Genomic DNA, 25548 nt, shown 5'->3' on the forward strand with positions numbered 1-25548 from the left:
CCCGCAATATAGCATTCAGCACCCACCTGTATCTGCTTCCGGCAGTGCTGGAGGTTCTGGCTACCGACCACGGGAGCGGAAGATCGTGATGTCACGACTCCGCCCCGTGTGGCATCATTCCCCGCCCCCTCAATGCAAGTCTATGGGAGGGGGCGTGAACGCCCCCTCCCACAGACTTGCATTGAGGGGGCGGGGCATGATGTCACATGGGGGCAGAGTCGTGATGTCACGATCTTCTGTTCCCGTGGTCGGGAGCCAGAACCTCCAGCGCTGCCGGAAGCAGATACAGGTGGGTGCTGAATGCTATATTGCGGGGGTCCCCAGCGGCGGGACCCCCGCGATCAGACATCTTATCCCCTATCCTTTGGATAGGGGATAAGATGTCTAGGGGTGGAGTACCCCTTTAACACTTTACAACACTAAAAGCAGAGCTACCATCAGACACCTGCACTAGATCTGTGCACATAAATACTAAAAAAAAAAAAAATAACATAACTAAGTAGGTGAAAATATTCCTAAGGCGGTATGTGTCATGTAAAGGAGCATATCTCATGATAGACAATATAATAAGCATATATGGGGCAAAATTCGGGGCAAACTCTTGATCATCGCATTGCATATTTTTGTTCTGAAAATGCTACAGGTCATGTAGGAGAATGCATGTAAATCCAGAAATAGAATTTTTTTAAGCTCTATGAGGGTGATTTACCAATGTTACTACTTTATACAACTAGGAAGCAAACAGATTTCAACGTGACACTAATTGACATGAATATGGATCCTTATGTCTGCTCTAGTTTAGTGCTGGCTAGGCTGGTGTTGCAGAGTGTTGGGAGTGTTGCAGGACTATCCCACAGCAGTCGCCTCTGGTTACTCTTTTTTAGTGGCTATGTTCTGTGCTGCCTGATCTGGAACTGGCAGACATTGCTGCGGCCACTTTAAATACATGAGCAGCAGTGGCTGCCATGACTGACAAGTTAGGCCCCTGACAAGCATAGGGGAAGAGACATTCTGCCTCTTGTGACTGACTGCATAATGCTGAAGGCAGGGCTAAAGTCCCACAGGAACCCATGGGAACAGAGTTCCTGCACTATTCCCATTAGCAGGAGCCCCGCAGAACCAGCCCTTGAGTGGAAATCTTGGGTGAATTTCCATACTTTTTTTTTTCAGGACTTGACCCCTGGCTGCAGATAATCACGAGTGATTGACAGGGTGAGCAGCTATTGGCTCTCTGCTATGTCAAAACTTTCAACTGAGCACTGCACTTACCTGTAAATTCGTCATTAAGGTGCGTTTATAGTTAAAGGCAGCACTGGCAGTGCAGGAGGCTCAAGGGACAGCTGCTCAGGGCCCCCACGAATGACTGGGCTGGTTGCAGCTGCCTTTTTTGCCCTGTGTTAAAGAGGCCCCTGCGAGCAGGTCCCAATAACAAGCACTGATCTCTGTGAACGGCACTTGTCTACTGAGCCTTCACACGGATGAATTAATCATGCATCTGGGCCTTTATATTCTTCTCTGTTGGCTGCACATCCCTTGTTTACACAAGGCCATGTGCAGCCAATAATGATGATTTTATTGGCTGCATAAAAGATGTGATCAGCCGGTGTACAAGTGTTTTCTTGTTTGTTGGCTTATCGCTTGCCCTTTTACACAAAACAATCAGGATTTAGTGTTCCTCATTCGTCTGATAATCTGTCCATGTAAAAGGGCCTTAAGTCAAGGGTTGTCACCAGGAGAGCAGTTCAGTAACCAGACATAGTATCCAAGGGTCCAGGAGACAGGATAAGATCAAGTGGACAGGAACATGGAACCAGTAATAAAGGCAAAAAAGAGGAAACAGGGGAAAAGTAATGAAGTGGCTTAAATGGGTACTATCATTAAAGCAAATTTTTGCTATTGCACTTCTTATGGTAAATTAAAAAAAATCTTTCTAATGTAAAATCTTTCTAGTGTCTAATAAAAAAAATGAAGTTTTCTATGTTTTATTTGTGTTTAAAAAAGCTGCCACTAGGTGTCTTCCTACTTGTCAAGAGCATATTTCCCCCATCTCTTGCACAGACTTTGGGCTCACCTCACACACTGAAGTGCTCTGGGCTGTGTAGCAGAGTGAGGGAGGAAGTTCTCCCCTGTATGGCTTCAGATGATGTCACACCTGCTGGTTAACGCCCCTTCCCAGTCTATGAGACTGAGCAGAAAATACAGAGCAATATCAAGGTAGAAAACTAACAAATAATAAAAATAAAGGCAGGGGGTGGTTTATCATGATGGGGGCAGTGAAACAGGAGGTTTATAAAACTTAACAAGATCATGACAGGTACTCTTTAACCCCTTAAGGACAGTTTTTGGACTTTCGTTTTTTCCTCCTTACATTTTAAAAATCATAACCCTTTAAATTTTGCACCTAAAAATCCATATGATGGCTTTTTTTTTGTGCCAGCAATTCTACTTTTGTAATGACATCAGTCATTTTACCCAAAAATCAACGGCGAAACGAAAAAAATAATAATTTTGCGATAAAGTTGAAGAAAAAACGCCATTTTGTAAATTTTGGGGGCTTCTGTTTCTACACAGTACATTTTTCGGTAACAATGACACCTTATCTTTATTCTGTAGGTCCATACGATTAAAATGATACCCTACTTATATAGGTTTGATTTTATCATACTTCTGGAAAAAATCATAACTACATGCACGAAAATTAATACGTTTAAAATTTTAATATTCTGACACCTATAACTTTTTTTTTCCACGAACAGGGCGGTATGAGGGCTCATTTTTTGCGCCGTGATCTGAAGTTTTTATCTGTAATATTTTTGTTTTGATCTGACTTTTTGAACGCTTTTTATTCAATTTTTTTATGGTATAAGAATTTGGACTGTGGAATTATTTTTTGCGCATACACCTTTGACCATGCGCTTGAATTAATGATATATTTTTATGGTACAGACATTTACGCACACGGCGATACCACATTTGTTTGTTTTTATTTTTATTTACACACTTTTTTTTAAATAGTGATTCTGATTTAAAAAAAATTTTTATTTAAACGTTTTATTAGTTTTTGTAACCAAGGAATAGCATACAAGTACATAGTATGAACATTAAGAGCTTACATTTCAAGCTCTTAGTAAGAGGAGAATAAACAAAGTCCCATGGTAGGGAAACCTAAAGTAAGGAACAATATTAGCAACCAAAGAAAATAGAGAATCTTTCTCAGGTATAAAGCAAATCAATTGTCTTCAAGGCTTAAGTCAATTAAGACAGTTAAGGAATTGTAATAACATTGCATACAGTATCCCACATCACATACACCTTTGAGAACTGCAAAACTTAAGAAGTGGTCATCACTGTTTTGTAGAATTTGTTTATTCTATTATATAACGTATGGTGGTGAGCGATTCAATATAAGATGATTTGTAGGCAATATTTCCCGGTGGGCACCCAGGTAAGTAAAAAGCAGGGAAACGAGAAAAGAAGAGGAAAATAGATAGTGACAGGAAGAAGAGAGGTTGTGGGGACATACATCATGAAAATATCAGGGTATCTCAAGTCTCAATGGGGACAATGGATCCAGATGTCCCAGTTTTTCTTAAAGGTCAGATCTGGATTATTGGCTAAAGCATAGGTATGCTCATATTCACACGTTAGGTTGATATATGACAGTATCTCTGAGAGTGCCGGTACTGTTGTGGACTTCCATTTTCTCTTTATATGTAGTTTAGTAGACATAAGTGTGCTATTATAGACCTGACATCAGGAGCAAATGATTCTAGGTCAATCATGAGCAAAGCCAGAGACTGGGTTAGGGATGTCTCTACTTTCAGTAATCTAGAGATAACAAGTTCAATTCCTCTCCAAAGTGCTTGTAGTCTAGGGCAACTCCAAAGTACATGCAATAACGTACCAACTTGTGCACACCCTCTCCAACACACATCTGAACAAGAGGCATCCATCTTACTCAATCTGTATGGGGTAAAATACCATCTATGGATGGTTTTGAGAAAGGCCTCCTGATGTGTGGCACACTTAAAAAAAATGTTTAATGTACTTAAAGGTGGACTGCCACTGTTCTAACGAGATAGTTATGCTAAGGTCTTTTTCCCATTTTGTCACGAAGGGAAGGGGTTCTATGGTAGATTTATCTCCCAGGAGGTGATAGAAAAAGGATATGCCTCGCATTGTCGCAGAGGAAGCATTCAGAGTCCCCAATAGGCGAATCGGGATCCTAAAGGAGTCCAGCCAACCAGTGGAGAGCAAACTCCTTATCTGCAAGCTTTTATAGAAATCTCTGTTGGGTATTGAGAATTGTTCTCTAATGGTCTGGAAGTGCAATGTGCCTGCATCATCTAAGATATCTTTAACAGTGCATATCCCTGCCGTTTTCCAATTCGATAAATCTTACTCCGGGATACAAAAGGACAAATAGTCTATCGGAATATGTCTAGGCGGGCACTTTAGGAAGTTGGAGAAGTCCCTGAGGCTAAGTTTCCATATTCTATCAGACACATCAATCGATGATAAATGGGTCTTAGCCAATGGTGCATAAGCCAAGACAGCAAGCATCCTAGATTTAAGGGAACACTCAGTACTATAATTCTGTTCCAGCGCCACCCACAATTTGTTTATGTTCCCTGACCACCAGTGTCTCATCTGTTCTAATATGCATGCTTTGTAGTAGCTTTCAATAAAGGGTCTGCCAATTCCCCCTGCTAGTCTGCTGCATACCATAACTTTCCTAGGTACTCTAGGGCATTTTCTTTGCCAGATAAATTTGTCAATCTTACCATTCACAGTTTTAAAATAGGAAGCATGTATCGCTATTGGCAATGTGCGAAACAGGTATAGTAATTTGGGCAAAAGTAGCATTTTAAAGGCTGCTAAACGTCCACACCAGGATAGAATGTGTTTATTATAAACAGCAAAGGAAGAAGAGAGAGTAGATAAGAGCGGGAGAAAGTTAGCTTGGAAAAGCAAAGAAGAAGGGGAGGTCAGCTGAATACTAAGATAGGAGATACTGCAAATCCAGGGGGAATTCAGGTTTTAAGGATTCCAACAAGGTTGGGGACATCTGAACAGGTAACGCTTGTGTCTTTGTAATATTCAGCTTATAATAGGATATGTCGCTGAAGGAATTTAGTATCTGGGAAAAAGCTGTCAAGGAAGAGGCTGGATTAATCAAGGTAAGTAATACGTCATCCGCAAAGAGGGCCAGTTTATGTTCTATCACCCCCCCCCCCCCCCCCCAATCCCTATCCTCGACACCTCAGAGCATGACCTAATCATTTGGGCTAATGGCTCTATGGTTATAAGAAATATCAGTGGTGATAGGGGGCAGCCCTGACTTGTGCCATTTGACAGGGTGAACCGTCTGGAAAGCGCTTCAGTGGTAAAAACACTCGCCACAGGGTTAGAATAAAGAGCTTGTATAGATGTGAGAATAGAGTCTCCAAAGCCAAAAAGACTGGTAGACTGGTAATTTGGTAATTTGTTACGTTCACAATGTTGCCGGCCCAAAGTAAATCCCACTTGTTCTCTCCCGAGCAGACTCGGTAGGTAAGGTTGTAAACGCATAGCTAGTATCTTGCATAGATTTTTGCATCACCATTAAGGAGAGAGAGAGGGCGATAATTTGATGCCTGGTCTGGGGACTTGCCGGTCTTCGGGACAGTAGTTATAAGAACATATCAGGCGGCATCGTACCTGTATCTGCAGCACTATTTAAGAAAAGTAATAAGAGGGGAGACAGGGTTGGGAGAATTTTTTTGTAATATTCATTAGGGAGGCCATCTGGGCCGGGGGTATTGTTATTTGGTAGGGATTTGACAGCATCAGCTATTTCTAGGGCAGTAAAAGGAACATTAAGGGAAGCCAAGGTGGAAGGTGAGAGTTTAGGAAGTTGTAGAGAAGAGAGAAAGGCGTCAATTCTCTCCTGGGTCGGCTGAGGGCAAAGGGGATCTGCGTTCAATTTATAAAGAGACTCAAAGTAATCTTTAAATGCATTAGCTATCTGGCGGGGCGAAAATTGTGGTATCTGAGTCTTAGGGTGTTTCAACACGGATATATGGTGACGATGGTTTACAGATTTTAGTTTCTTGGCTAGGAGAGAGCTGGTCTTATTATCCTGAAGATAAAATGGCAATTTAGATTTTTTGAGTGTCTTTTCATAGTCATAAAGTAGCAAGCGTCTAAGATGTAATCTCTCGGCTCTCAGGAGACGTTCAGTTTCTTGCGTGGTGATTCTGATTTTTATTAGGGAAGGGGTTAAATCACATTTATTAACTTTTTTTTTTTACTTTTTTTTATGCAGTGTTAGCCCCCTCTGTAACATTACATATGCTGATCGCAGACACTGTTCACTGCATTGCAATAGGAATGCATTGATCAGTGTTTTCTGCGCTGGATTTCAGGCTTGGAGCAATCAAACGCCGATTGGACAGTCGGGAAGAAGGTAAGGCACCTCCCGCTGTCCTCTCAGCTGTTAGGGACGCTGCGATTTCACCGCGGCGATCCCGAACAGCTCCGCTGAGCTAACTGGCAGTGTATTGTCCCGTTTTAGATGCCGCAATCAACTTTGATTGCAGCGTCTAAAGGGTTAATACCGGACATGAGCCCGATTGGCGATGTCTGTTATTAGCCGCTGATAGCAACCATGACCCCGCAGATACGAAGCGTTCTCAGCTTCTGAGCGCACTTTACAGATCGGGACAGAGACTAGATGAGACCAGATCAGAAGCTGCACTGGACTGCACTGTAAATTGACACCCAGGCACTGTGTGAGGGAAATGGCGGGGTCTATATTGCAGTCCTTGTGTCGTTAGAAAATTATTTAAATCAAGTTTTTAAAGAATTTTGGGTACAATTTGTAACAAATTTAAATTTTTGTGATATGGTGGAGGCTGCTGAAAATTCATCTGTACAGCATTACAATGAGAGGTGACATCAGTATATAGAATAGACAATAAAAGCTCAGCCTTCCCCTCCCTTGTAGAATGACCTCTGCACATGCTTACAAATATGCTCCATACAAGAATAGGAACTGGAGATGTTCATTATGTCCATTACTAAGCTCTGCTTCTATGCTGACTCTAGCTCTGCCAATCATTGCTGTGCCAATCATTGTGCACTACTGCACCAATCACTGCGTACTACTCTAGCTGGCACAGGCAGTAAGCGCGACAGTAGTGCGGAGCCTGTGTAACAGAGTCAATGGCTGTCCAATGGGAGAGCATGAGTCCGGGTCCGTGCAGTTGTCAAAAGCAGGGAGGGGGCTGAGCATGTGGGGAGCTTGCATGCCGGCCCAGGGCTTTGATGAAGTAGCTCAGCATATTTTTCTTGAGATGTAGAATTTCAGCTTGGGCGTGTGAAGTACAGAGTTAAATAGATGGCCAAAAAGGAACTTATCTTGAGAAATCTCAAGAAAAATTATAGAACACTGAGCGCAAGAGGAGCAGGTTAGAGCAGCAATGTCCTCGCACTGTCCCCTGCAGGGAAAAAAGCTAAAAAAAAATAAAAGAAAGCTTGGGCAGAGTTTACTAATGAATGCTTTGCCCATCAACTCATCCTTCTGCTTCTATTGAAAAGGGTACTCCAGCAGAAATAAATAAAAGAAAATCTGCCTGCTTCAACAAAACTATACTTCCCTCACACGCTCCCCTATTTCCTCCGGTATAGCTGCTCCTGATCTCTGCCTTGCTCCAATTCCTGGTGCTGGGGGTCAGTACATCCGAGTTCCATCTCTTTCTGTCATACCTATCTCTATCTATTAATTCCATATTTATTATCCTGTCTATGCAGAATTTGTATGTATACATGTACTTTTTGTAAAATTCCAAATACATAATGTACACTTTATATTTGTGTACTGTAATGATGGGGCTGTGGTTTATCATATGCTGTCTCAGAATCCGTTTTCTTGTTATATATATTTCTGTGACATTATATATAATTTAAAGCATTATTTACACTCTACCTACCAAGCACCTAGGTGCTAAACCCACAAAATTCATAATTGTAATGTATTTAATAAAGCTTGTTGGATTTATACATGTATATGATACATTAATTGTCTTGTAGGTCGTCACTGTGAGCTGTATAAAGACCCATGTGTGAATGTCAGCTGTCAAAATGGAGGGACTTGTGACAGTGAAGGACTGAATGCTACCTGTGTCTGTGCATCTGGATTTATGGGTGAGTAAACACTAAGACCAAGTGAGATTTCTAAATGAATTCATATAATGATTTCATTGATTATAAATTCTTCATGAATACATACATATACAAGTGTGAATAATGCTGTACATGTGTCATCCATGTGTATTTATATGTGTTCTTTACTTCCAGGGGAGGAGTGTGAGATTGATATAAATGAGTGTGACAGTAACCCGTGCCACCATGCTGGTACTTGTGTAGACCAACCCAATGGCTACATCTGTCACTGTCCTCATGGCTGGGTTGGAGCCACCTGTGAGATCCGTAAGTATGAAGAATGGAGGTCTCTCTTTTTTTTTTTTTAATGGGCAACAACCACTGCTGTAGCTAAAAAATAATAGACACCTTCAAATGCCACTGTCATTTTAAACAATTATAGACATGTTACCCAGCCATATCAAAAGTTGTGATCGCGTTGGTTCTCACTCCTAAGACCCTCTGTGATCAGAAGTTGCAAGCCAGGAAGGTTCATGGCAGGAGGTGCTCCCTCCACAGTTGTCAGTCAAATTCAACCTTTTCTTTGCAAGTCCGGATCTGCCAGCCGGGAAGTCTAGCGCGATGCAGCACACTTCCATATATCTCAAGATCGCAGCGGGTCTCAGAAGTGACTTAAAGGGGTACTCCACCCCTAGACATCTTATCCCCTATCCAAAGGATAGGGGATAAGATGTCAGATCGCCGCGGTCCCGCTGCTGGGGAGCCCCGGGATCGCCGCTGCGGCACCGCGCTCTCATTACAGCACAGAGCGAGTTCGCTCTGCACGTAATGACGGGCAGTACAGGGGCCGGAGCATCGTTACGTCACGGTTCCGCCCCTCGTGGCGTAACGGCCCGCCATTTTCAATACAAGTCTATGGGAGGGGGCGTGGCAGTCGCCCGTATCGCCCGTCATTACCCACAGAGCGAACTCGCTCTGTGTTGTAATGAGAGCGGGTGCCGCAGCAGGGATCCCAGGGCTTCCCAGCAGCGGGACCGTGGCGATCTGACATCTTATCCGCTATCCTTTGGATAGGGGATGAGATGTCTAGGGGCGGAGTACCCCTTTAACTTGTCTGAGCAACAAGTCAAAAGTTGTTTTAAATGAAAGTAACCCTTTAAAGGGGTACTCCACTGGCCAGTGTTCGGAAGTAAATGTGCCGAATGCTGTTTTCGTGGAGCGAAAACAGCATTCGGAACATTTACTTCCGAACGCTCGCCAGTGGAGTATCCCTTTAAAGCTACGGCAACATGTGTTGCACCAGAGCAAATTATATCTAAGTCCACAACCAAAATATTTGTCCAACTTGTTGACTTGTCATTGACTGTCACCCAATATGATGTCGCAATTGTTACGCCGAGCGCTCCGGGTCCCTGCTCCTCCCCGGAGCGCTCGCGGCGTTCCTCTCTCTACAGCGCCCCGGTCAGACCCGCTGACCGGGAGCGCTGCACTGACTCTGCCGGCGGGGATGCAATTCGCATAGCGGGACGCGCCCGCTCGCGAATCGCATCCCAAGTCACTCACCTGTCCCGGCCCCCGGCTGTCATGTCCTGGCGCGCGGCTCCGCTCCTTAGGGCGCGCGCGCGCCAGCTCTCTAAGATTTAAAGGGCCAGTGCACCAATGATTGGTGCCTGGCCCAATCAGCCTAATTAGCTTCCACCTGCTCCCTGTGTATATTACCTCACTTCCCATGCACTTCCTTGCCGGCTCTTGTTGCCTTGTGCCAGTGAAAGCGTTTAGTGTTGTCCAAAACCTGTGTTCCAGACCTTCTGCTATTCCTATTTGACTATGAACCTTGCCGCCTGCCCCAACCTTCTGCTACGTCTGACCTTGCCTCTGTCTAGTCCTTCTGTCCCACGCCTTCTCAGCAGTCAGCGAGGTTGAGCCGTTGCTGGTGGATACGACCTGGTTGCTACAGCCACAGCAAGGCCATCCCGCTTTGCGGCGGGCTCTGGTGAAAACCAGTAGCATCCCTAGAGCCGGTCCACCGACACGGTCCATGCCAATCCCTCGCTGACACAGAGGATCCACATCCAGCTAGCCGAATCCTAACCGCAATGCAACATTGTGATCTTCATTTCATCAACCATAGTTGCTGTGTAGCCTTTGCCTAAAACATGAGAACCAATTAGGACATTAAATACTGAATAGAAATATACCAATGTCTTGGTTGAGATCTACAGCCTGGGTAGTATGGTCAGAGTACATTCTAATGCCTCTTTCACACAGTGCAGATTGGATTTTTGATTTGTTTACACCAAACAGAAGAAGACAGATAAAAATCCATTCTACATATCTGATTTTTTTTTCAATCACATGTGCAGCTGCAGAAGTAAACACATTCATTTGAAATAAATAAGGATTTAGGAGCGCAGTCTAATTTCTATTTTTGACTGTAGGTATACTTTATGTGTAACACTGTTTTACTTTAGTTTTAATGTATTAAAATTGTATCTGTTCTTTTTTTAAATCCAGACCTACAGTGGAAAGCTGGCCATATGGCAGAGAGTCTGACAAATATGCCTCGCCATTCCCTGTACATAATCATAGGGGCACTGTGTGTGGCCTTTGTTCTAATGTTGATCATACTTATTGTGGGCATCTGCAGAATTAGCCGCATTGAGTACCAAGGATCAGCTCGACCCGCCTATGAGGAGTTCTACAACTGCAGGAGCATTGACAGTGAATTCAGTAGTGCCATTGCATCAATTCGGCATGCACGGTAAGGAAAAAGGAACTGGATGTGGCTGTATCCTTGTTTATATGCAGAGTAGTCACTAGGAATGTGCTTCTTTTGAAAGGTAGGTACTTCAGTAAGAACCAGGATAGTCTTGAGAAGTGAACAATTATGCTGTTGAATAGACTAGACAAAGTACCAAGGGAGATTAGGAGGTCAGGGTTTAATGGTCCAGGGTTAAGGTCACATTGATGGTGGTCGTAAGAATTGCAAACATATAAACCAGACAAGGTCAACACAGGAAAAAACGAGTGAATAAGCACAAAATGAGGCAATTCTAACTGGAAAAAGGGTCAAGGTTCCTTTAAGAGGCTTGAGAAAAAAAAGTAGCAGAAACTTTCCGCAATTCAACATATACTGACAAGATATTGATGTATACTTGAACAAAGCAGACACCGTATTCCTTTGCTGATTTATTAAACTGGGCCAGGAAGCCATGCAGCTGACTAGTATACAGGTGAAACTCGAAAAATTTGAATATTGTGCAAAAGTTAATTTCTTTCAGTAATGAAACTTAAAAGGTGAAACTAATATATGAGGGAGACTCAATACATGCATAGCAAGGTAGTTCAAGCTGTAATTTGTCATAATTGTGGTGATTAGGGGTTACAGCTCATGAAAACCCCAATTCCCCTATATATGATGTGATTTGGGGAGCCATGTCATCTGCTGGTGTTGGTCCACTGTGCGTCATTAAGTCCAGGGTCAACGCATCCGTCTACCAGGAGATTTTGGAGCACGTCATCCTTCTTTCCACAGACGAGTTGTATTACTGAAATAAATGAACTTTGGCACGATGTTCTTATTTTTTGAGTTTCACCTGTACCTTCCCCTAATGACTGTACTTGGCTGTTAGGGTCTATTCACATGGTAGAATTTCCGCATATCTGCACCAATTATTCTTCCGCATTCATTTCGGTGGTTCCTGGCTTGTGCGGATTTTGTACGTAATTGGTGCGGAATCCATGCAGAATCCGCATGCGAAAATTCTGAAGTGGGAATCCCATAGAAGTCTGTTGGGCTTTAATTTGAGGCAAAATCCGCATGCAGAATCTGTGCGGAATTCTGCCGTGTGAATAAACCTTAAGAGGACTTCAGTAAAATTTCCTAAGGAATTGTTAAGGAAAAAGCGTTGTCAAATCCTCTTCACTTCATCATTAATTTCTTGCCAAAAAATCCTAATCAGTTCAATTTCCAGTGTAAAAGTACAATTCCACATGGAAATTTCAGGGTTCCAAGGGTTGGGTGTTGCAGGAAAGTTAAAGCAAAAAATCTCAATTGACCCAATTCCTACTGACATGTCAATTAAATCCTCATCAGATTTCCCATTGAAATAGGACTTGGATTCTACAAAGATTTCAGGCAGATTAAAATAAGTAAACATACAAGCAAATTAACAATAGCTGACATGAGCATTGCCCACTGGGAGCATAGGGTTTAATTGTTATAGACAAGGACAAATGTTTGCAATGTAGCGGACGTGAAGGGAAATAATGGCCCAATTTTACCACAATTGTGCTAATTGTCTGATCATGGGGGGACTGACTGCACCAAAGGTCTCCCATTAGAATGAAACATCAGGTTGCACATTTTCACCAATAATTGTCTGTGAAAGCATTGCTGGGCACTGTACTAGACAATGAATGGGGCAGCAATGTGCCTGTGTGACGCACAGCTCTATTCCAATAGGAGAATTGGTCCCCATTCTCAATATTGAGGGTATTGAGGGGGTTCCCAGTGGTCGGACCTCCAGGGATCATACACTCATCCCTTATACTGTGGATGGGGATAAGTGTTTAAAGGGGTAGTCCAGTTAAGTAAAATATAATTTATTTTACTCCCTCATTTAATGATAAATATAACTTCCCAAGCAAGTAATTATAAGTAATGCACCATTGCAGAGCTTTATAAAGCACTAATCAGGCGAAATGTAGCAAAAAGAGCTTTCCTCCGTCCACTCTGTCTCGGTTTTCTTCCCCTAACTGCCTCTGGCCCCCACCCTTCGAGACAGAGATCATGTGACTTTTATGCTGTCTATGGGGCCTGGCCTGCAGTTCTGTCTCTGAGTCCATGTATGCCACGCCCCCTTGAAGCATCTGCACAGAAGAAAGATCTGACGACTCTGAGGGAGTTTAGAGGTCTTGGCTGCAGAAATCTTTAGCTGAGCAGAGCAGAAACAGAAGAGGACACTGTATTTAGATGAAGTGTCAAATTAAGGTAAAGCAGTAGAGATCTTGATGTGTGATAAGACAAACTGTGTCTCTTATGAAGCAGAGGTGTCTGTCTGTCTCATGAAGCAGAGTTTTATGTGTGTCTCTTATGAAGCAGAACTGTGTGTGTCCCATGAAGCAGAGCTGTGTGTCTCTTATTACGTAGAGCTGTGTGTGTCTTATAAAGCAGAGCTGTGTGTCTATATATATATATATATATATATAATATATATATATATAAAATGCAAGTTGTGGAGTCCGCTTCACACTGAATGTCCAAATGGCTCACCTGTGCCACAGACCAGCCGGTTCCGCCCTCGGCCCACAATCCAATTGCAAAAAAGAAAGAAGGTCCGGCACTTCAGGTGAAGGATTAAAACCAGCTTTCCTTTATTCAAACCTTGACATAGTTCACATACAGAACAACATCTGACGCATTTCGCCCACATTGGGGCTTAATCGTAGACTAACAAACATTTGACAAACCGTGTTAAAATACTAAATCAACGGGTCAGATGACCTATTACATCATTAAAACACTAAGACTTGTGGAAGACCCGGTGTGGGTGAGATCCTCTTCCTAAATATTTGGTACCTATTCAGATTAACCTAAATGCAGTTTGCGGTTTTACTTCCGCTTTAGTGTGTTTTGTACCAAAACCAATGTATGTTACTGCATATACAAACAGTGCAATATCTATATATAACTACTTCAATTGTAACTTCAGAATATTCCAAAATTCATGATTAACCTATTTATGCAGTAGATAGACACTATAGGCGCTAGACACCCTAAGTAATATAGTACTCGTCCATTTATCTAGAATTCTGGATAATATTAATATTTAAATTTTAGTTTTTTTATTGAATATTCTTTATATTTATGTGTATTAATTATTACTGCTTTTTATCTTATATTCTTTTACTTTTTATACACATATTGCACTGTTTGTATTAAGTTATTCATTATTATCACCACTACCTTATAGGACCCAAACATCTTTATTAATAACAGATTTTACTTATATTAATGCATTTATGGACATGTCACGATGAGGTCAATTCTTTTATTTAAACCATGTGGGTATCTTGTTTCATACATTATATTAGTGACAATGATCTAAATTTTAAATTTACATCATATCATAGCAGGTCTTCGGTGAACTTTCTGGACATTACATTAACGAGCAATAATAAAGAAATAATAATTTTTCCATTTAGAAAAGAAACATCCACCAATTCAGTATTGTTGGCACCATCATGTCATCCTAAACACGTTCTCAATAATATCTCCTTTGGTGAGTTATGCAGGACAAAAAGGAACTGCTCGGATGAAACACACTTACAAATAGCTACAGAAGAAGTAGTCAGTAGATTTAAAACAAGAGGGTATAAAGATAAGATATTGAATGATTCTGTAAATAGAATAAACAAAATTGAAAGGAAGGATTTGATAACATACTCTAGGAGAGATAAGAAACAAAATGAAAATAAAAATAAGAACAAAAATACGAAAATAAAGCCATACTTTGTGACAGCTTATAGTCTACAATTTGACCAAATTAAAAAAATTATTAATAAATATGTTCTTATTTTGGAAACTGATCCTCTACTAAAAAATATAGTGGAGGAAGGTGTCATGATGGTATCAAGAAGGGGACCTACGATAGGTTCTAATGTTTCACCTAGCCTCTTTTCTAGTGAGAGAAAGGGGAAAACCAAGAGCAACAACAAAAATTGGCTGAGTGCAGCGGGTAGTTGGAGGTGCGGACACACGACATGTGTGACATGTAGCTATGTAGAACAAACTAGTATCATGTCACAAGGGGAGAAGCTACAATATTAAAGACTATATAAACTGTAATACACAATCCGTTATATATGTAGCAAAATGTGTGTCATGCAACATCCAATATACGGGCTGCACTAGTAATTCTTTAAAGATGCGCTTCAGAAAGCATGTGTCTGATGCAAAGAGTAATGTAACCAATGTATCCATGTTGTCTAAACATTTCAGACACACACACACATGGGAGATACAAGCTCATTAAGAGTTACGGGTGTGGAAAAGGTCAGATTAGGTCCTAGAGGGGGAGATCTGAGAAGCCGTCTCTTTAATAGGGAGACATATTGGATGTTTCTATTGGAAACAAGATACCCACATGGTTTAAATAAAAGAATTGACCTCATCGTGACATGTCCATAAATGCATTAATATAAGTAAAATCTGTTATTAATAAAGAAGTTTGGGTCCTATAAGGTAGTGGTGATAATAATGAATAACTAAATACAAACAGTGCAATTTATGTATAAAAAGTTAAAGAATATAAGATAAAAAGCTGTAATAATTAATACACATAAATATAAAGAATATTCAATAAAAAACTAAAATTTAAATATTAATATTATCCAGAATTCTAGATAAATGGACAAGTACTGGTACTTAGGGTGTCTAGCGCCTGTAGTGTCTATCTACTGCATAAATAGGTTAATCATGAATTTTTGAATATTCTGAAGTTACAATTGAAGTACTGTATTTATCGGGGTATACCACGCACCGGCCTATAACACGCACCCTCATTTTACCAAGGATATTTTGGTAAAAAAAGTTTTTTACCCAAATATCCATGAAAAAATGAGGGTGCGTGTGTGCGCGTGTATACCCCGATATACCCCCAGGAAAGGCAGGGGGAGAGAGGCCGTCGCTGCCCACTTCTCTCCCCCTGCCTTTCCTGGGGTCTAGAGCGCTGCTGTCGGCCCTTTTCACCCCCTGGTTATCGGCGCCGCTGCCCGTTCTGTCCCCCTGACTATCGGTGCCGGCGCCGATAGCCAGGGGGAGAGAAGCGGCGCCGACAGCCAGGGGGAGAGAAGGGGCAGCGGCACCCATTGCCGGCGCCGTTGCCTCCCCCCATCCCCGGTGGCATAATTACCTGAGTCCGGTCCGCGCTGCTCCAGGCCTCCGTCGTGCGTCCCCAGCGTCGTTGCTATTCCCGGCGCGGCGCTCTGACGTCATGCGCCGCGCCGTTCAGCGCATAGCAATGACGCCGGGGACGCACGACGGAGGCCTGGAGCAGCGCGGACAGGACTCAGGTAATTATGCCACCGGGGATGGGGGGAGGCAACGGGGCAGTGGCGCCGGCAATGGGTGCCGCTGCCCTTTCTCTCCCCCTGGCTGTCGGGGTGAAAAGGGCCGACAGCAGCGCTCTAGACCCCAGGAAAGGCAGGGGGAGAGAAGCGGGCAGCGACGGCCTCTCTCCCCCTGCCTTTCCTGGGGGTGTATCGGCGTATAACACGCACACAGACTTTAGGCTAAAAATTTTAGCCTAAAAAGTGCGTGTTATACGGTAGTTATATATAGATATTGCACTGTTTGTATATGCAGTAACATACATCGGTTTTGGTACAAAACGCACTAAAGCGGAAGTAAAACCGCAAACTGCATTTAGGTTAATCTGAATAGGTACCAAATATTTAGGAAGAGGATCTCACCCACACCGGGTCTTCCACAAGTCTTAGTGTTTTAATGATGTAAGAGGTCATGTGACCCGTTGATTTAGTATTTTAACACGGTTTGTCAAATGTTTGTTAGTCTACGATTAAGCCCCAACGTGGGCGAAACGCGTCAGATGTTGTTCTGTATTTGAACTGTGTCAAGGTTTGAATAAAGGAAAGCTGGTTTTAATCCTTCACCTGAAGTGCCGGACCTTCTTTCTTTTTTGTATATATATATGTATATATATATATATATATATATATATATATATATATATAAATATATATATATAGGTCACTGATGGATACAGACGTATCTCTCCATTAGCGAGGTCCCCCAATATTGTGCAGAATATGTATAAATAGGGAGCCTTCAAACTTCACTTTTATTCGGAATTGTTAAAAGAAATAATACACTCCGTATTTATAGCATAAAACCAATAGTGTTGGCCACCATTAGCTACCTGATAAGTTGCCACATATATGAAAGTGCTTCGGGCCCTCCAGTGTTCCTTCACACCTGGTGTACAGTTACACAATTTATAGAGTATTGTCCAGTTATCAGCAGCTTGTCAATATGTGCAAAATCGCTTGTCCTTCACATAACATGCGTATAACATCCACTAGGCAAAAGTGTCTGTGCTTACCATTTCAGTGCATAGTCTCTGAACCATCAATTTATTGCACCTGCCCCTTAAAGTGCTAATGAGTATGCACTATGTACATGTCCTGTATCAATATTATTGCACAGTCTGTTGTAGTCCTAGTGTCACTGTTATCACTTATCTTATATTTCTGGTAGCTATGGTGCGTCTTATCCTGGTTAGGACTTGTTGCATATCAGGTTGCTGTTCCTATGCGTTTCCTCTAATGTGATTCTTCAGGGATTTAGTTGTGGCATCCATAAGGTCTTGTCCTTGTGTGCGGCACTGATGGTGGCCGTACTCCCTTGCTAGCGTCTCGCTGTGTTTTATATCCATTGCTTCTCCTCGTTCATGTTCATATGACCTGGCTGGTCCAATCAGAGATTCCAATGTCAGCTAAGCTCCCGTGGCGCTCCATTTGATCGTACCTAGCTTCTCAGGTAAGCTGGGGAGGGGAGTGTCTCTATGCCACTCAGGTATGCTGGTCAAGCCTCGTTCTGAGCTCCACTTTTTCGTTGACATTTTGTTGGCTTGCGTTTCACTCAGGTACGCTCTGTCAAGGATACGGTAGTTAACACTTATTATTCCGGACCTGTACTTTTTTTTTAATCAGTATTCACTATTTTAAGGAAGTTCAGTTTGTGCTGTTTATATCATAAGGTATACATTGTTCTTGTTCTTATATATTGATTTACCTCTGTATCTAATTATATTCACCAAAGTAGACATATGTTATGATGATATATTTTTTTGCTGTGGGCATATGGTGAGATTTCATTCAGTCAATGAAGCAGGCGTATGATATAGTCGTTGAGACCTCCTGGTTTCACAGATTCTAATGTATATGTCCAGAAGGCTTCTCTTTGTAGAATAAATTTGTCCCAATCACCCCATATTGTTGGGGGGGGGGATTTGCCTCCATGATCAACAATATCAAATGTACTGTTTTGCCAACTGCAAAACAAAAGGAGTGATTTATTTATTAACATGTACATGTCCCCACAATTATGTGGGCAAAACATTTTAGATGCTTCAGGAAGCACTTGCAGGAGCACATAGGAGATATTGTGCATATGAGGGATACACCAGTAGCCGTCCACTTCGCAGGACATCATGAAAGTGATGTAAAATGTCTTCAAGTGCAGATCATAGAGGCAATACCCCCCCCCCCCCAACAAGTGGGGGTGATTGGAACAAATCCCTTCCAAAAAGAGAAGCCTTCTGGACATACATTGGACTATTTACATTGGAATCAGTGAAACCAGGAGGTCTAAATGACTTTATATCAAACGCCTGCTTCATTGAATGAATGAACTCTCACCATATGCCCGCAGAAAAAAATATCTTCATAACATATGTCTACTTTGGTGAATATAATTAGGTACAGAGGTAAATCAATATATAAGAACAAGAACAATGTATACCTTATGATATAAACAGTACAAACTGAACTTCCTTAAAATAGTGAATACTGATCAAAAAATTACAGGTCTGGAACAGTAAGGGTTAACTATCCTTGACCGAGCGTATCTGATGTGAAACGCAAGCCAACAAAATGTCAACGAAAAAGTGGAGCTCAGAACAAGGCTTGACCAGCATACCTGTCATGACCGACTGGGGACAGGGAGAGTAAGCCCTAAACTGACCCTAAAACTGCTCTCCCTGCCTACTTGCCCATCCACCCTAACCGTTGGATCGACAACTGGTTGCTGGTCCCTCCCTGAACTAAAGTGCAGTGGCTTAAAAGCACATAATATACATAGTCGGTCACAGACCAGAACAGAAACAGAAAACTACTAGACAACCAGATATACCAGACGGTATATAAATACTAATAGGGCAGAATGTAAACTCACAAACGGAGCAGAATATAATGAATTAACAAACAGTTCATAAACCGGATATCAGATAAACGGCAGACATGATAAAATGAACAAGACTAGGAATCATCGCAATCCCTTCAGAACACCTCTAGTAGATGCAGGAAAAACAATACCCTCTGAGTCCCCATGGACAGGTAACAGGAATGCCTAAATACGCAGGATATAATATAAAACACTGTTCACACTGAACACAAGACAGGAATAGCAATCCCTCCGAACACCTCTAGTAGAGCAGGAGTCCCCATGGAGCGGTAACAGGGATGCAACATAGGACACTGTTCACACTGGACACACAAACTGGACACTCCACTAACAAAATAGCCATTAATTATAAATCCAAATAGACTACTGACCAGTGGCACACTCCACAGTGTGGTCAGAAGCTGACCCAGTAGGAAAACAGAAATATAAAACACAGCACTTCATATAAACGGATACAAGAGAAAACACAGTGGGAACAGACACATAGCAAAAATAAATTACACTCAAAAAAGTACAGCACCAAAAAGTGATCTAGCTATCCTCATGTTAAGCTTTTCGATGTGCTGAGGCTCTAATATATAGTATGTCAGTATAGCTCCATATACAATATAACTACAAAAGAAAAAAAGAAGAACCAAGAGCAATTGCTACTGAACAATCAAGTATAAATTTTATTAGAATATATTAAAATTTGCTTTGGAGTGAGCAGTTGTATCTGACTCCTCCTTAATTGTATCCATTGAGATTACTGTATTGTCCATGTGTTGGAAAACCAATAAAAACTTGTTTGAGAAAAAAGAATATATTAAAATTGTCACTATATGTGACTAACAACAATAAAACAAAATGACATAACAATGAAGTTGATGTGAATGATGTGATCAGGATCTACCCTGGTACGTAGGTGAGACAGATGTCAGTTATGGGTCACAGTAACTGACAAAATGCATCATAGGGAGGGAACAATGCTGAAAGGTTCTATGTAGATTGCAGTAAATGCAAACAAGTAATAACTATTACCCCATGGTCTATTGTGGGCTAGCCGTTTAGTAACCAATGAGAAAGTTTAGTAACCCTTGAGAAAGTCGGGTGACGAAACGTACGTTTGGACGCTGGAGACATTACACCACTATGGGTAAGTGAGGAGCCAACTAATTTCTTTATATTATTTAGATTGCAGCATACTCATTGGTTACTAAACGGCTAGCCCACAATAGACCATGGGGTAATAGTTATTACTTGTTTTCATTTACTGCAATCTTCATAGAACCTTTCAGCATTGTTCCCTCCCTATGATGTATTTTGTCAGTTACTGTGATCCATAACTGACATCTGTCTCATCTACGTACCAGGGTAGATCCTGATCACATCATTCACATCAACTTCATTGTTATGTAATTTTGTTTTAATTGTTGTTAGTCACATATAATGACAATTTTAATGTATTCTAATAAAATTTATACTTGATTGTTCAGTAGCAATTGCTCTTGGTTCTTCTTTTTTTTCTTTTGTAGTTACATAGCAAAAAGAACATGCAAATCCTAAAACAGACTAAACAAACACAGCTTAAAATTTGCCACAAAACATTGGCTAAAACCAGAAAATACCAAATGCATACTAAAACAGAGATAGTAGATTAAAAACTCAAACAAAGAGTGTTTCACCAAGAGCTCCACGCAGCATGTCCAGCATCTTAGCAAGTCGGTATATAATGAAGTCAATCACCAGCTCAGAGGCTAGACTGGGATGACTTTTAATAGACACACCCTAGGAGCAATTGGCTAGCAAGCAAAAGGCTATTAACTATTCCCTGACCAGGGAACATAAAACTGTTCACACAGAACCAAACCAATAGCAATGTGAACACAGGCCAACACAGACATGATACCTGAGTGGCAAAGAGACACGATCAAATGGAGCATCACGGGAGCTTAGCTGACATTGGAATCTCTGATTGGACCAGCCAGGTCATATGAACATGAGGGAGGAGGAGCAATGGGTATAAAACACGGCGAGACACTAGCAAAGGAGTACGGCTGCAATCAGTGCCGCACACAAGGACAAGACGTTATGGATGCCACAACTAGATGCTTGAAGAATCACATTAGAGGAAACGCGTAGGATTGGCAACCTAATATGCAAACAAGTCCTAACCAGGATAAGATGCCCCATAGCTACCAGAAATATAAGATAAGTGATAACAGTGCTAATACTTGATATATCACTATGTCCATAGGATAACACTTGGACAACAGACTGCAATAATATTGATACGGGACATGTACATAGTGCATACTCATTAGCACTTTAAGGGGCAGGTGCAATAAATTGATGGTTCAGAGACTATGCACTCCTACACAAAATGGTAAGCACAGACACTTTTGCCTAGTGGATGTTATACGCATGTTATGTGAAGGACAAGCGATTTTGCACATATTGACAAGCTGCTGATAACTGGACAATACTCTATACATTGTGTAACTGTACACAAGGTGTGAAGGAACCAGGTGTGAAGAGGGCACAAAGCACTTTCATATAAGTGCCAACTTATCAAGTAGCTAATGGTGGCCAACACTATCGGTTTTATGTTATAAATACGGAGTGTGTTATATCTTTTAACAATTCCGAATAAAAGTGAAGTTTTAAGGTTCCCTATTTATACATATTCTGTCTATATACAGTCATAGCTGTAAATGTTGGCACCCCTAAAATTTTTCAAGAAAATGAAGTATTTTTCACAGAAAAGGATTGCAGTAACACATGTTTTGCAATACACATGTTTATTCCCTTTGTGTGTATTGGAACTACACCAAAAAAAGGAGGGGAAAAAAGCAAATTGGACATAATGTCACACCAAACTCCAAAAATTGGCTGGACAAAATTATTGGCAGCCTTTCAAAATTGTGGATAAATAAGATTGTTTCAAGCATGTGATGCTCCTTTAAACTCACCTGGGGCAATTAACAGATTAAAAGGAGATACATTCACTTAGTCTTTGCATTGTGTGTCTGTGTGTGCCACACTAAGCATGGACAACAGAAAGAGGAGAACTTGAGGACTGAGGAACTTGTCTGAACTTGTCTGAGGACTTGAGAACCAAAATTGTGGAAAAATATCAACAATCTCAAGGTTTCAAGTCCATCTCCAGAGATCTAGATTTGCCTTTGTCCACAGTGCGCAACATTATCAAGAAGTTTGCAACCCATGGCACTGTAGCTAATCTCCCTGGGCGTGGATGGAAGAGAAAAATTGATGAAAGGTGTCAACGCAGGATAGTCCGGATGGTAGATAAGCAGCCCCAAGCCAAAATCCTTCTGGGAAAACGTCTTGTGGACAGATGAGACCAAGTTAGAGCTTTTTGGTAAAGCACATTAATCTACTGTTTACCGAAAATAGAATGAGAAAAGAACACAGTACCTACAGTGAAATATCGAGGAGGTTCAATGATGTTTTAGGGTTGTTTTGCTGCCTCTATCACTGGGTGCCTTGAATGTGTGCAAGGCATCATGAAATCTGAGGACTATCAACGGATTTACTTCTCACTGTACAGCTCAGTGTCAGAAAGCTGGGTTTGCGTCCGAGATCTTGGGTCTTCCAGCAGGACAATGACCCCAAACATACGTCAAAAAGCACCCAGAAATGGATGGCAACAAAGCGCTGGAGAGTTCTGAAGTGGCCAGCAATGAGTCCAGATCTAAATCCCATTCAACACCTGTGGAGAGATCTTAAAATTGCTGTTGGGAAAAGACGCCCTTCCAATAAGAGACCTGGAGCAGTTTGCAAAGGAAGAGTGGTCCAACATTCCGGCTGAGAGGTGTAAGAAGCTTATTGATGGTAATAGGAAGTGACTGATTTCAGTTATTTTTTTTCCAAAGGGTGTGCAACCAAATATTAAGTTAAGGGTGCCAATAATTTTGTCCAGACCATTTTTGGAGTTTGGTGACATTATGTCCAATTTACTTTTTTCCTCCCTTTTTTGTTTTAGTTCCAATACACACGAAGGGAATAAACATGTGTATAGCAAAACATGTGTTACTGCAATTCTTTTCTGTGAGAAATACTTCATTTTCAGGGGTGCCAACATTCACGGCCATGACATTGCGTGTGTGTGTATATATATATATATATATATATATATATATATACATATATATATATATATATATATATATATATATAAATAATATTTTAGTAGAGCTCTATTGGGGTCTATCTATCTATGTCTATCTATACTTATGATATACATATATCTCATATCATATGAACGTGTGTGTATGCGTGTGTGTATATATATATATATATATATATATATATATATAACGATACTATAATATGGAATATTTTTATATAGCAGATAAAATTATATATATATATATATATATATATATATATATATATATATATATATACTGTGCAGCAGTGTTTCCCAAAAAGGCTTAGGAATTTAAGTTAAGCCTCTGGCTATTTGCCACTGATGACTACTTTGGCTAACACAAGCAATACTTTTGGGGCTATCACAAAATGTTCTCATATGAACTTTTAATATTTCTTTTGTGTTTCAGGTTTGGGAAAAAGTCACGCCCGGCCATGTACGATGCAACTCCAGTAACATATGAGGACTACAGCCCCGATGACAAACCTCTTGTGACGCTGATCAAGACAAAGGATTTGTAGTTTGCCCCCTGCTCTGTAGATTTCAGAAGAGGCGATCGATCATCTTTTAAAAGGATGAATTACTAAACTGACTAATAATTTTTAAGAAAAAGAAAAATGAATCTGAGACCTGATTCTCTATTGCAGGATTCATTCATTCCATGCATTCTTTGGGGCATAGGTCAACACAGCTGTGAACTAACCCGTTTTCTGCAAGAGGGGCCTTCCGGCTTCCCTAGCAACTAACGGGTTAAGCATATACTGGAAGTTTATCTAAAAACTCCTTCCCAAAATCTACTTGTGTTAGCAATGTTACAGTCTGAACAGTATGCAGGCATTACCCGTAGAGTTAGGAGACGTATATAATACATAATTTATCCGTTGATAGGCATATAGAGAGTCTACAATGTTTGTGTTGTGAATCAAAGTAATCAAAACCCAGTTGTTAACCTTTCTAACTGGAACTGACTAGAATTGTTCTGTTTTTATTTTATTTTTTTACTATTATAATTTTATGCTTTTTTTCTGCATGGTTCGCTAGCAATAACCCTGCCTTGATTTTTAGAACTGCTCTTGAGTCGATGTCGAGGTCCATTCAAATGTTGTGTTGTGTTGGTAAAACCAACCAGTACAGATGATAAGAAGCAGATTAGAACTAGGCCGAGCTCTTATTTTTCTCAGACACAGACAGGTTTTTCTATATTGTGAGTAAGGCTTCTTATTCTAGACATTGCTGATTTACTTCAGGAGAATCTGCTTCTTAGCTCGTGGATTGCATTGTGCTGTATAATTCATATGTGATCAGCGTTTACTTTCTTTATTATAGACTTTTTCAGCTTTGTTCTTGGAAACTTCAGATATTCAGAATAAATGTTATGAAATGACTTTGTTGTCTCTTTTCTGTTGTAGTGCAATAACAGTGTAAAGACATTAAAGAAAGGAGCACTCATTAGGCCTAAAGCACCATTAGTTTTATTCCAGTGCAGCTGCATATATATGTTTTGTTACTCTAGTTTGGTCATGTGATTACAATTCTGACTCACCAAATCTTCCAGGACCTAATGGTTTCGACAGGATGTCAGACTCCCACGCCTCTCCATGTATCTCTATGGGAGAGCCGGAGATACAGCATTTGTGTATCTCTCTTCCAACGCCCCTGCGATCAGACACAGGATTCTCTGGATAGGGGATAAGTACTCATGTACCGGAGTTCCAGAAAATTATACAAATTTGTACATTTCTTCTATTTTAAAATCTTAAAGAAACTCTGACAGCTTGTTCACCCGCACTAAACGCAGTCTACTGGGTAGTACCCAGAAGTTGGGTGAAGTGAGGCTTCAGTGGTGCATAGAGAGACGCGCTCGCCTCCCCACACTGGCTCTCACATTCTAGTGACGTGAGAATTAAGAATTTGAATAATCAAGTGAATATAGATGAGGCAGTGAAGCTTGGCCAGCCTGCTCCCACCCTCCAATGGGGCGCATTAGGAAAATAACTATTTACAAGCATAACTCTGCACCTAAGTAATGAATTTCAGTGAGTAACCCCTTATTTTACAGCTGTTCACCTGCACTATAATCCAGTATAGTGGGTTTTGTGTGTGTGAACTAGCTGTCAGATTCTCTTTAAGCCTTCTAGTACATATCGGCTGCTGCATGGTTCAGAGGAAGTTGTATAGATCTTTCCAGTCTGACCACAGTGCTCTTTGCTGCCACCTCTGTCCGTGTTAGGAACTGACCAGAACAGGAGAGGTTTGCTATGGG

The 25548-nt window shown here is 41.2% G+C and overlaps 1 protein-coding gene across 1 annotated transcript in view; it reads left to right on the forward strand.

Annotated features, from left to right (window-relative positions):
• Positions 1–24669, forward strand: part of DNER (delta/notch like EGF repeat containing) — a 272367-nt gene extending 247698 nt beyond the window's left edge. The window contains exons 10-13 of the mRNA XM_056564499.1: positions 8074–8187; positions 8341–8472; positions 10660–10906; positions 23695–24669. Of these exons, the coding sequence (XP_056420474.1) occupies positions 8074–8187; positions 8341–8472; positions 10660–10906; positions 23695–23806 (605 nt within the window). The 3' untranslated portion in view covers positions 23807–24669. The remainder of the gene's footprint in view (positions 1–8073; positions 8188–8340; positions 8473–10659; positions 10907–23694) is intronic.
• Positions 24670–25548: the final 879 nt, after the last annotated feature.

This window comes from Hyla sarda, chromosome 3 (genome assembly GCF_029499605.1).
Source record: "Hyla sarda isolate aHylSar1 chromosome 3, aHylSar1.hap1, whole genome shotgun sequence".
In the NCBI taxonomy this organism is placed as follows: Eukaryota; Metazoa; Chordata; class Amphibia; order Anura; family Hylidae; genus Hyla; species Hyla sarda.